Source organism: Gadus chalcogrammus, chromosome 20 (genome assembly GCF_026213295.1).
Source record: "Gadus chalcogrammus isolate NIFS_2021 chromosome 20, NIFS_Gcha_1.0, whole genome shotgun sequence".
NCBI lineage: Eukaryota > Metazoa > Chordata > Actinopteri > Gadiformes > Gadidae > Gadus > Gadus chalcogrammus.
This window is the reverse complement of record NC_079431.1, coordinates 18,059,064-18,071,991: the sequence shown is the minus strand read 5'-3', so window position 1 is coordinate 18,071,991 and position 12,928 is coordinate 18,059,064. Positions and strand designations below refer to the sequence as shown.

The 12,928-nt window shown below is 45.7% G+C and overlaps 1 protein-coding gene across 1 annotated transcript in view; it reads left to right on the top strand.

Annotated features, from left to right (window-relative positions):
- dnah7 (dynein, axonemal, heavy chain 7) overlaps positions 1 to 12,928 on the top strand; it is a 108,559-nt gene that overhangs the window by 39,928 nt on the left and 55,703 nt on the right. The window contains exons 32-37 of the mRNA XM_056579237.1: positions 753 to 902; positions 3,689 to 3,871; positions 6,363 to 6,539; positions 7,572 to 7,703; positions 8,845 to 9,066; positions 9,527 to 9,724. Of these exons, the coding sequence (XP_056435212.1) occupies positions 753 to 902; positions 3,689 to 3,871; positions 6,363 to 6,539; positions 7,572 to 7,703; positions 8,845 to 9,066; positions 9,527 to 9,724 (1,062 nt within the window). The remainder of the gene's footprint in view (positions 1 to 752; positions 903 to 3,688; positions 3,872 to 6,362; positions 6,540 to 7,571; positions 7,704 to 8,844; positions 9,067 to 9,526; positions 9,725 to 12,928) is intronic.

Here is a 12,928-nt window from a genome sequence, read left to right as displayed (position 1 = left end):
AGTTCTAAACCTGACTCGTGTGTTGCTGTTGATAAAAGCACCTGCTAAATGTGTTAATGTAATGCTGCGTCAACATGACTCATTGAGGTACTTTGTTGTTGGGTTACGGTGAACCCCAGAGTCCGTCCTGCAGCGCATTCAGCCTGCTTCAGGTCATCAATCCCTTTGATGAGTGTTTAAGTGTTTGTTCACCAGCAGGTGTTTCACATTGTCAGTACCTCTCTCTGGTTGAACCTGGGTTGCTGCGACAGAGCCTCCATACACGCCAACAATAGATAGATGAATGCAGCACCTGGTACAACGCCACATTCATCACTGTCCCCCTCGCCAGACCGTCATGTCCGCCCTCCCTCTCTCTTCTTCTTCGCTTCTTTTTAAAAATGTTTTGAGCGGTTTCTCCTGTCAACCTTTTTAACACAAGCTGACAGCGTGTCAGCTCGCTGTTTGCTGCGGGTTTGGCTTTTCCTCGCTCAGTGAGGGGAGGCTTTTATCACCACGCCGACATTGATCTGCCAGTCGATTTATGAGCCTCGACGCAGGAAACAGGAGTCAAATGAGTGAATCCTTGCGCCGACACTGAAGCCATTGTTGTTGTTTTTTTTGTTTGTTTGTTTCTTAGTTGTTTCGGCTGTCAATGCAAACTGCTGTCCTTTTCTGTTGAGCAAACGAATACATGTGTTGGTAGTACATAATTACTGTGTGTGTGTCTAAACAGTATATTAATATTATTTGTGCATTTATACGCCCACTAGGGTCTGATGGAGGAGAACCCGGTCCAGATCAAGGTCATCAACCCCAAGTCCATCACCATGGGTCAGCTGTACGGACAGTTTGACCCTGTCTCCCACGAGTGGGCGGACGGCATCCTCGCCGTCAGCTACAGAGCCTTCGCTGTCTCACAGGTGAGTGGACCATCGGTAGCCCTCCTCTAGCCCCCGGACTATCCCTTCTCACAGGTGAGTGGACCACTGTTAGCCCCCCTCTAGCCCCCCCACTATTCCGTCTCACAGTTGAGTGGACCACTGGGAGCTACCCAGATTTTTGTCACAGGTGACAAAAATCTGTATTTTTTTTGTACTGTTTTTTTTTTTTTTTTTTTATGGACTTTTTTTTTTGTGCGATTAAAATGCAGAACATTAAAATGAAACAAATCAGATTGCATCCCTTTTTAAATCACACTAGCCATAGACTAACCAGGTTGATTGAGTTAATCTAAATTCAGTCAGTCAGCCCTACGCCATTGAGCGTATACGGTGATTGTATGTATTATTAAACTGGAGATGACAATGGAGGTATGGGAATAGAAACATATTGTGGAGGCTTTGGTTCAAATCTGTCTTTGGTTTAAATCAAGACAGCTGACACACATGAATAAATGGCATGGTTATTGTAGCGCACAATGCCCCCTTTTCAGCCGAGTGACATCTTGAGTGGCACGTATTAACATAGATTGATTTTAAAACTTCGGTTCTCTCCAATGTAAGCTGTAATTTCATAGCTCTGTCTCGCCCCACATGTGTAAACCGATGTGGAACCAATCTTCTCTCAGATTGAAGTTGTTGCTCTTAACCCGCACGTTAGTATTGAACAGTAGTAATAATAATATTGATGTCACACAAAACTCCTGTGATACCTCCCATGGTGAGAAACCAGCATACATGCACTGACTCAAGAGTACACTTTAATGATGGCCAGGCCTGTACTCAACAACTTACTGGAACTAAATAGAGGACTGGTGCACAAAAAAAAGCCCAACTATTAAAAATGGATCCATATTGATGTGGAGTTCAAACACAACGACAACCACACACACACACACACACACACACACACACACACACACACACACACACACACACACACACACACACACACACACACACACACACACACACACACACACACACACACACACACAGACACAAACTGACATACACACTCCTTTAAAGCTTCATGGCAGCAATTACTTTTGTCTACAGAGGTCTGGAGAGACACGGCGATGGGGGCGAGATCTGCATACACAACCTAATTAGCTTGTAGACGCTGGATGTTCCCAGAGCCAGCGCTCTCTCTCTGTAGATCATTACATTACACCCCCTCTCACCAGTGCGCCTTATGGCCCGCGGCCCAGCCACCGCCACCACCAGCGCCCGCTTGTTAAAATTACAACAAATTAATTTAAAAGCAACCTCAGCTTGCGCCGGAACTGCCACTCGGTGTCGGTGCAGATCCTCCCCTGAGACATTATGACATGTATTAAACACTCTCTGCTGCATTTGAATAGCACTACGCTCATGGATCCTCAAGTCACCCCAAAAGCTGTGCCAAACTTTTTTTTTACAGAATAATTAATTCATGAAAGGGAAGAGTTTTGAGTGGGCTTTGAGACCCCAGCTTCGGTCTAAAGTGTTTTGGAGCTTTTCGCGCAAACTTTTAATCGAGAATAAAACCTTCCCGTACCCTCAACTAATACAGTTTCAAGAACCCAGGGCCAACCTGCTGGAAAGATTAGCTGTTATTTTCACTTTAATTAAAATAGCGTTCAGAGTTTGGAATATTGGAATATTGAAGCGTGTCCCATTATCTTTAAAACAGTATAACTAATTATAAATTGGAATTTAGCAAGTTTGACACAGTGCAATGGCTTATCGCAGAGTGATATCGAAATTTCAAATAGTTCACATATATTCTCCAAATAAAAAAATGACTTGACTCTTGATGTCTCAAATAGGTTTTTATATTGAAAGGTACAACATGTTAGTCTGGCTATTGCCAGACCAAGATCAATCGTAGATTGCACGTTGGTCTGGGGAAGCTGCTGTCATTTTCTTCAGCACAAGAGGCACGATCAACGGGCCTAGTTCAAATGACTCTGTACGCTATTGGCTGCTTGCCGTCGCTTCCCTGTCGTCATTGTGTTAAACCAGAAAATAGCGCGCCAGGGGGAAAAGCCAGCTTGGTGATTGGCTCCCGTAAACACGTATCGGAACCAGAAAGAAATGTAATGCTCTTCTCCAGAACCCTATGCAGGACGAACTCAAATCGCCGGCAGAATGGGCTACCCAGTCCAACAATATGTTACATTGATACCGAGTGTTGAGAACATTATTTGAACATGAGAACACTAGAGCGCAATATTACATTTTGACAATGACATTTGCTGATCAACTTAAGAGTCCTACACTGTTAGTTGATCAGCTAATGTATACGTATGCTATTTTATTTATTGTTTTCAAATTATAAACCAGCAAAAATGAGGCTCTAAGCTGTCTCCGTCTTTTCAAAGGCAACTCACCAGATGTACCCTTGTTTTAGCATGGCTCCGGTCATAAAGCTTTTCTGCTTTTTAGGGTGGGTAGAATCTACCTCAGTCTCAGTTAAACCAGTTTTAGTCAGTTAATCCACTGGGGAAATATTCAGTCATAACAAACGGATCAAAACAAAATCAAATGTTCTGCCCTGTAATGGAAAGGAGAACATACTGGCTGTAGCATTGCTGTCTGATTATTTGAGTATTTCTAGTATTTCGACTTGAAGTGAAAAGGGTCACTATTATTAAATCAATATGTAAGAATTTAATTTATAAATAATAGATAACTTTATTGGTCTCAGAGCTTGAGACCAATAAAATAAGTTCAAACTGTCTGAAGTGACTTGTTGGACCAACAATGTGTCTTTCTGGCCCCAGAGCCCAGACAGGAAGTGGCTAATCTTTGACGGGCCGGTGGACGCTGTGTGGATCGAGAACATGAACACAGTGCTGGACGACAACAAGAAGCTGTGTCTTATGAGCGGCGAGATCATCCAGATGTCCCCGCAGATGAGCCTCATCTTTGAGCCCATGGACCTCGAGGTGGCTTCCCCTGCCACGGTTGGTCACACACACACACACACACACACACACACACACACACACACACACACACACACACACACACACACACACACACACACACACACACACACACACACACACACTAAATTAACTACATGTCTATAGATTTATCAAGTGACTAGATTAAATTACAACATTTAACATTTGACAATATTTTACATCAAATAAGCTTCAGGATATACTAAACATGTAAGAGAAGATCTATATTGAAAAAAAAAAAGATGAAACTACTATTATAGTCATACAATTAGCTTTTTGAATAAAGCTGTTAAAAAATCAGATCATAATATAATTTGAACAGCGTGTAGTCCCTGAATGGAAACATTTCCGGAATTTATCTGAGATGCAAAGGTAGCTAGCAACCAGAAGACACCAGGCCACTCTGTGTTGGCAGCTTCTTACTTGATGATGATGTAAACTGAAGTAACCCATGGCATTAATGGCACAAACAAAGACGGCAAATGTCACTGGATGTAAAAAAGCAAAGAAATCGGAAGGTCATTAGCATAAAATGCTGAGACAACTAATGCACAGAGATGTCTGCTCTCATGGAATGTCATAACATTGTCAGTGTGCAGAAAATCCTGAATCATCTCGGTTCATAATAGCATTACGCTGGGACATTGGAAGCTGGCATAGATGGATGCAGGCCCATGCATTGCCTTCTTCCATTCTTTCCTTTCCCTTTCTCTCTCCATTCTTTAACCATCTCCTCCCGTCTGCTGATTTGTTGTTGTTTTTAATGAACGCAGCCGAAGTCCAGGAATATAGCTGTACGCTTCTCTTTAACTTTAGGATTTTTTTTTTTTACAAATAACGACAAGATACGGCATGCTCTGAGACAACTCAATAATACACATACCCAGATGTTCTTGAGACATGCACATATTTGTGCCATCTTCGAAGGCCAGATGTGGCGCAGGTGTCTCCACGCAAAAACAGCTTTAGTTAGTATTGTTCGATTTCTCTAATCTCCTCAGTATTAAAAAACACAGCTGTTTGTGCAGATGTTCAGAAGAGTTCAACTCAAGAACTGAAAACATGAGAGGGCAGTTCTGCAGAAAAAGTTGTGTGTGATGGTGAGGCAAGATGTTGGTAACACGGTACTTAGAAGGCCTCTGTACTTAGAAGGCCTCTCGCTGCTTTGCTTCACATCACGGCTAACAGCGGCTCTATTTTGGTTCTTCTGTAGCATCTGTGTTCCTTCATCCTCTCAGAGACCGGGGCTTCAAAAAATCCTCATGATCAAGGTGGAGCAGCCACCACACACACACACACACAAACACATACACCACACACATACACACCAGTCGTGCCATTGAACACACCACAAACACACACACATACACACACACACACACACACACACATACACACACACACACACACACACACACACACACACACACACACACACACACACACACACACACACACACACACACATACACACTGCTCTCATGTGTTTGTATCATTTATTGTGCACTGTTCTCCCTTCTTTCTTCCTCTTCTTTTAAAAGTTATCCTTTCTATGCCTCCATACTTCCTCCTACTGGTTTCCTCCTAACTGCCTTACCTGCACGCCACTTACCTGCAATGCAAGAACCCTGCTGCTTATCAGTCTTTTGTGTCTTTCGCAAGACTCCTTCAGACACTACAATAGAAGAAGAACAAACACAAAGACCCCATATTCTGGGGTCTTTATATGTCTTCCTGATTTTTATATTCAGAGGATCTTTGAGTTTTCTTCTTCCATGGTGTTCATAATCGTGGAGCCTCATTTTCAAGGCTTCTTTAAAAATCAGGCCACCACCCATCACTAAGTACTGTAGGTGTTATTTTCCATTGTCACCTGGCACTTCCTTTGTCACACCAATTGACTCAGACATGCTGTTTAAATAGTCTCATTCATTGTATAGGTTCTGCATGTCAGAAGCACTTTGCCTAAACAACAACACAAAGAACCACAAATAACAAATAGCAGACACACTCATTAACATACCCACACAACAACACACACATGCAACTGCCACCGTTGCATTGTCGACTGGTAACAGTGAATCCCTTTCGTCTTTCGACAAAAGCAGGTTTTTTTATATCTGTAGAAATTCACACACACACTTCAGATGAACACATAAAGAAAATATGCTGTGGTTCTATAGTGTCAAATGCGGTACTCGGTTCACGATAGCTGAGGCAGTAAAAGTGAGCACTTACCCCGGCGTGTACTTAGATAGGCGCCAGATGAGGTCTGTTTCAGTGCTTCCGCCACCGGCACCAGATTGAAAATGTACCCAGGCGATCACTCTCCCCTCAACACGCCGGAGCTGTCTTTTATGACATACAGTACATGGCGGCCTCTGCACCAATCCCATGAAGAAAACATAACTGCCCTTACGACTGAAGCTACTCATGCATGTGAACATGGGGGCATGCTGAAATGTGTGTACGTGCTCTTGTATCACAGGTGTCCCGTTGTGGAATGATCTACATGGAGCCCCACATGCTGGGCTGGCAGCCTCTGCTGGTGTCCTGGCTCGCCACGCTGGCCTCCACCGTCAGTGATATGCACCAGGACCTCATCACTGGCCTGTTTCACCGTGTGCTGCCCGCATGCCTGCAGCTCGTACGCAAGGCCACCAAGGTAACACACACTTGGTTACGCTGTGTGTGTGTTGATGGGTGTGTTTGTGTCTCTCTCTGTTATATATTCTAATAATTAGAGGGAATATAAATGTTGAGAATATAACTTCACAGCTGGTTTACTTTTTCTACTCTAATGTAAAAAAAAGTGTACTTTTTTGTGTTGAATGTGTATGGAAAAAAAATGAATATTCAGAATATTATTTACCTTTTTGCATGAATTATAAAATGTTGTAGTAGATGTAAATCCTGCTTGCTTAATATGAAAATCATTGTCAAATAAAGAAAAGAGAATCATAGTGCTGGTAACGGCTGTCATGCAGGGTCATTTACAGTGGCATGCACAGCAAATATTTCGATTTGTATTTTTGGATCATTTTAGATATTTTCATATTAATTATAAACATTATGTATTTCTGTTCAATCCATAAATCTACTTGAGTTAATTTACGTTCATAAACCATATGAGTGGTCATAAACCAGGACATTAAACAAATAAACTTGGGATCAAGTAACCTTGTGCATCTTTCTGCTCAAACTGAACCACATGTGGCAGTGCCATTCATTCTCTATGGAGCGTTGGAGCTCAACCTAGTGTTGGCATTGCTTAGCTCCAATCAGCAAGAAAAGAAAATCCAGTTTTTACGGACCCAATGCATCACAACATTAGTGGCCGTAGAAAATATATTTTTTAAATTGTGGATTTATTCATAATCAATACATACAATATACTGGCACTATTCTGAAGGAAATAAAATCCTTGTCACAACATAGAATAGTTACACCGCAGTTTATTTAGTAGCCTGTATTAAAATAAAACAAATATGCATCAAATAAAATATCGGCACAGAAGGTATGCTTTTTTATGATTGACACAGGACATTAAAAACGTTGCCCACCCCTGTTCTATTATCATACTATTTTTAGTTAGAACTTTGTCTTCTCACTAAAAAGTCCTGTATCTGGCTCTGTCCGCATGGACATGTGGTTGTTTAGCGGCTCCTAACATGGCTCCTCCCTGGCCGCCGTTCAGGAGCTGTCCCCCACCTCTGACACCAACCTGGTCAGGTCCCTGATGAACCTAATGGACTGCATGATGGATGAGTTTGACGACGAGGCCAGCATCAAAAGCATGAACGACAGAGATATTTGCTCCTGGTTGGAGGTAAAAGGGATGATGTCCTCTTTGCAAGACAACACCTCTGCCCTTTTGGTTTTCATTACCATGTTTAAGTTCAAACCTTAACGTGGGTGTTAAATGTCTTGAATGTTTTTATATAGTTACAGTGTACATAGAAATAATGTCGTCGTTTTGAGACAGGCAGATGGATGGATGGACAGATGTTATTATTTATCTGTTTAACTTCCTAATTCTAACTATTTTCACGCCATAATTAGAATTTTAACTGTCCATCTCTGAACTCCATGATACCCACAGTACCGCCCCCCTCAGACCCACACATGCAACAAGTTATTCACTGACCTTTTAAAGAAAACCAAAAGAATGCATTCTGCTTACCCCCCCCCCAAGGGGGATGACCCCGCCCTGCAGAGACAAAGCCTCAAATAGCACTGTGTACTTTTGGCTGATGAGCACTATGTAGTACTCTGCGTGAGTTTCCGTTGATTTTCCTCTTTGCTCTTCTCATATCTGTGCAGAGGGGCAGCTATTATCCCTGTGGCACATATCACTGATGAATGCCTCGCATCCCTACCCCCCTGGTTCCCCCAGCTAGTCATTATCAGTGTCTCCAATTAATCAGCTTTGGCACAGCAGGGGTGACGGTGGGACTGCCAAGCCTCATTTCCACCCTTAATTCCACTCATTCAGGTTTCACGATTCACTCTGATGTACACTCATCATACATGCCCATTTATGTACACTTAACATCGCTAATAATCCCCCCCAATGGCTCGGAAAGCTGTCTCATTTGATTTTGTGGGTTGTATAGATGCATCGCTGGGAGGTTACTGTCATAAAGTCTTCTGTGGGCCGTTAAAGATTCGGAGTGGGTCACGGCGCAACACAATGAGCACTTTGCTGGGAACAAAGCAGTGGTAATGGGGTACAGGTAGAGACAGGGTGACATAATGGGGCGTGAAGTTTGTGTTGATTTTCCCTGTTTAACACTCCATAATACATTACCCACAGGGCAGACTAGCAAAACAGTGTCACCCAGTTTTCATGGCAGATTATCAGCGCACCCGCCTGTGGGCATACTTCCAAGTTTTAAGACAATGGGTCTTATTCCCCCTCTAAAACCACAAGAAAACACTAAACCCACTGCTTCTTCGTCATTTGCAAGGGCATCTTTGTGTTCTGCCTGGTGTGGTCGGTGGGGGCCAGCTGTGACGATCTGGGCCGGGTCCGGTTCGACGGCGTGGTGCGAGAGGTGCTGGTCGGCCCTCTGAGCGAAGACACCCGTGTGCTCCACGGCATCCTGGCCTCAGTGGAGCCTCCGGCCAAGCAGTTGACCGTCCCGCTGCCCTCGGAGGGCACGCTCTACCAGTACCGCTTCGTCAAGGAGGTCGGTGGCAGCCACTGATCACAGTATTTGTAACATTTAGCACAGTTCAAAACGAAAAAAAAATGGTATAGATAATGACGATATTGGATATATTAGAGACTACTGAACCGTTGTACAGTTGCAATGCTCTGCTTTGTGGCAATTTTAAAGTATTCTGATTCTTTCAAAAGGTGAGACGTCATTTAGTCTTATTGATGTTTAGATCTTTGTCACATACAGGGTCGATTTGCATCATATGTTAACATTAAGCAGAAGATTTATCAGAAGCTATCATCCGATGCCACTTATACAATTGAGGCTGAGAATGAGAATTACTATTGCGACCTTAATAGGTTTTGAACAAGACGGAAGGACAGGTGTAGGACTGGAATATATTTTTGGGAGGACCCTCGCCAAATCAAATCACAGACTACAGTAGAGGGCCGTGTCTCACCCAGTCCTATGTCCTTGTCGCTCAAAGGGCCCCGGCAGGTGGGAACTGTGGACGGATGAGTTGAAGGCAACACCCGCTATATGCAAGGACATACAGTTCAACGAGATCATCGTGCCCACGGAGAACACGGTGCGCTACACGGCGCTGATGGAGATGCTCGTCACGCACCAAAAGCCCACCATCTTCGTTGGGCCCACCGGTACCGGCAAGAGTGTCTACATCATAGTGAGTGCCTTGTCATAGCTCATGCACACCATTACGGGTTTCACTTTCACTTTCACTTTGTTCTCCCCCCCCCCCCCCTGTTTTAATGGAGAGTCAATGACAAGACAATCTGAGTCTTGAACTAATTTGATGCTTTGATTCTACTAATAACTGTAACACTGGCCGGGTGAAAACATACATTTCCTTTGCATCGCATCATCTCTCTGTGTTCTCCTGTGACCAAACTCCCACTCATGGTAGGATCATATCGTGGTCTAAACCAGTGGTTTTCAAACTGTGGGGGGCGCCAGAGTTCTTCAGGGGGGGCGCGACGTGAGAAAAAAATAAACCTGAAAAAAACCCTGAAAGTCGATGATTCAAATCATCAGTCGTACTTCAACTGTAGAACTAACATAACTAAATCAATTACAAATCAATCAATAACAAATCTACACACTTTTTTCTTCAATAATATCTAAACAGAATTTCGATGTCATTTAAAATTTCTTCAGAATCACAGTTTCAGTTTCATACCGCTTCGTTCTATTTCATTCCTATTGACCGCCAGAGGCGGTGCTTTAGCACTGGATGTTCCATCTCGCGCATGCGCAGGTCGAGTAATTATACCAAAAAAGTCACCTGTGACACCTGGGTGACCCTAGAAAGTCTATATATTCCGGAGTCACCCGAGGTTCTGTTCCTTCTATTTTCTCGCGGTAGCGTACTAGCAGGACACACAAACATTGTTTGTTGTAAGAGATACCATATTAGCTTGTCGCAAGTATCCTTGTAACCCAAGGGTTGGTGCCTCGATTTGACTTCGTCCACCAAGGGCTGCGACTTGCAATTTGTTTGATTTCGGCAGGGGTGAGTAAAGTGTGTAGGCTACGCGTAGTCGACTATCCGTCGGCTAGCGCGGCAGCTGATTTCACCTTTCTACCCTTTGCTTTAATTTGCTTAGAGCATTAATTGGCGGCTAGTTTTCAGTCACTGTGTTATTCTTTCGGTCTCGCACCGTTTCTCGGGTGCGTTCGCCTAAGCCCGGTTGCTAATTTGTATGCGCCAGTGCGCGGCTTGGGGTCCAAGCCGCCGTCACTGTATTTATTTAGCCAGTTGCGCTCTTTGATTAATCGCCAGTGAGTGGCTTGGGTTTCCAAAAGCCGTCACTGTATTTTCCTGGCGCCGTCACTCTATTGTCGGGCGCATTATTGCTCGGGTGCTCTCGCCTGTAGCTTGGTTGTCTAGCCTGCACTGATTGCTCTCCAGTGGGCTGCTTGGATTACCAAGGCTCGCCGTCACTGTGTTGTTGCCGGGGTGTCGCGTCGTGTCGTTGCTCGGGTGCTCTCGCCTAAAGCTCGATTGCCTAGCCTGTGTTAATTTGCTCTCCAGTGGGCTGCTTGGGTTTCCAAGGCTCGCCGTCACTGTTATTGTCGGAGTGTCGCGTCGCTCGGGTGCTCTCGCCTGTAGCTCACCGTCACTGTTATTGTCGGGCTGTCGCGTCGTTGCTTGGGTGCTCTCGCCTAAAACTCGATTGCCTAGCCTGTGTTAATTTTCTCTCCAGTGGGCTGCTTGGGTTTCCAAGGCTCGCCGTCACTGTTATTGTCGGAGTGTCGCGTCGCTCTGGCGCTCTCGCCTGTAGCTCGCCGTCACTGTTATTGTCGGGCTGTCGCGTCGTTGCTTGGGTGCTCTCGCCTAAAACCCGATTGCCTAGCCTGTGTTAATTTTCTCTCCAGTGGGCTGCTTGGGTTTCCAAGGCTTGCCGTCACTGTTATTGTCGGGGTGTCACGTCGCTCGGGTGCTCTCGCCTGTAGCTTGCCGTCACTGTTATTGTCGGGGTGTCGCGTCGTTGCTCGGGTGCTCTCGCCTAAAGCTCGATTGCCTAGCCTACTGATTAATTTGCTTGCAATTAATTTGCCGACATGCTAAGCGCCCATAGTTGTGTCGCCTGCATGGCCTCCCTGCGGGCGGAGGATGGCCATGACCAGCGCCCTGCGTGTCTCGGGGTTGAACACCTCAGGGAAGCAGTGTCAGATAACCCGTGCATGAACTGTAGTTTCATGCCTCATGTACTGAGGCTAGCTAGGTTGGCTGAGGTGGAGGGCAGACCATGGTTGCCCCCTTCGGGTCTTGGTCAGATTAAAGCCCTCCTACAGAACCTCCAACCTGCTCAGGGTGTACCAGCCGCGGCCCCTGCGGCTGCGCAACCCACTTATACAGAGGATGACATGCTGTCTACAGCTGCGTCCTGTAGCCTCTTTGCAGAGGAGGAAGAGCAAGCGTCCCTTGCCTCTCAGGCGTTCTCTCAAGGGTCTCTGGGCTGCTCGGCTAGAGGGTCAGTGTCCGGCCGCGACACTGTTAGACCAGCCGTGCGAATGGCCCTGGCAAGGCTGGGGGTTGGATGAAGCTCCTGTTTCATCTGCACCTGTGAACGCCTTTTTTCCACAGGCCGCTCAACCTTCCGTTTTCTCTTTGCCCCCCTCTGAGCCGTTTATCGCAGAGCTTCATAGATGCTGGCCAGATTCAAGGGCTCTCTCCCAGCACACTAGTGATAGCAGAGGTCTGGCAACTATGGCCAATGCTGATTCTTATGGCTTGGACCGGTTAGCTCCGATTGAGCCTGCTATAGCGTCCCTGGTTGTCTCCCTGGACGAGGCTCTGAGAACCGATGCACGCTGCCCTCGGCCCCAGTGCCGGATTACAGATGACCTCCTTACCAGGAGTTACAACATTGCTGCCCGTGTGGGACGTCTTGGGAATTCGCTTTCTCACATCGTTCTGGCGCTGTCTCAGACTATACGGGGGTCAGGTGCTGATCCTTCAGCACAGACCCTCAGTGATGCTTCACTGCAAACTTTTGCATACATGACTAGGGAGCTAGGCAGGTTAATGTCAACTGTTACGTTGGCGCGCCGCCAGGTTTGGCTGGCGCAGTCACACCTGTCGGAGGTGTGTCGACAGACCCTCCGTTCTCTTCCAGTGGTCCCAGGCCAGACGTTTGGGCCAGCTGCTCTTCAGGCCCTGGAGCGAAGTGTACAGGTTGGCCAGGCTAGCCAGCAGTTTGCTAGCTTACGGCGTGCACCTCTGCTTCATTCTAGGCCGGTGGCCTCTGCGGTACCCCGTGATAATAGCTCTCAACCACGTTCAGGTGGACAATCGAGGGGCCAGCACTTCTCAGCACGGGCTGACCAGCACCGTAGCTCTGCGCCACGGGTGGCATTTCAGGCG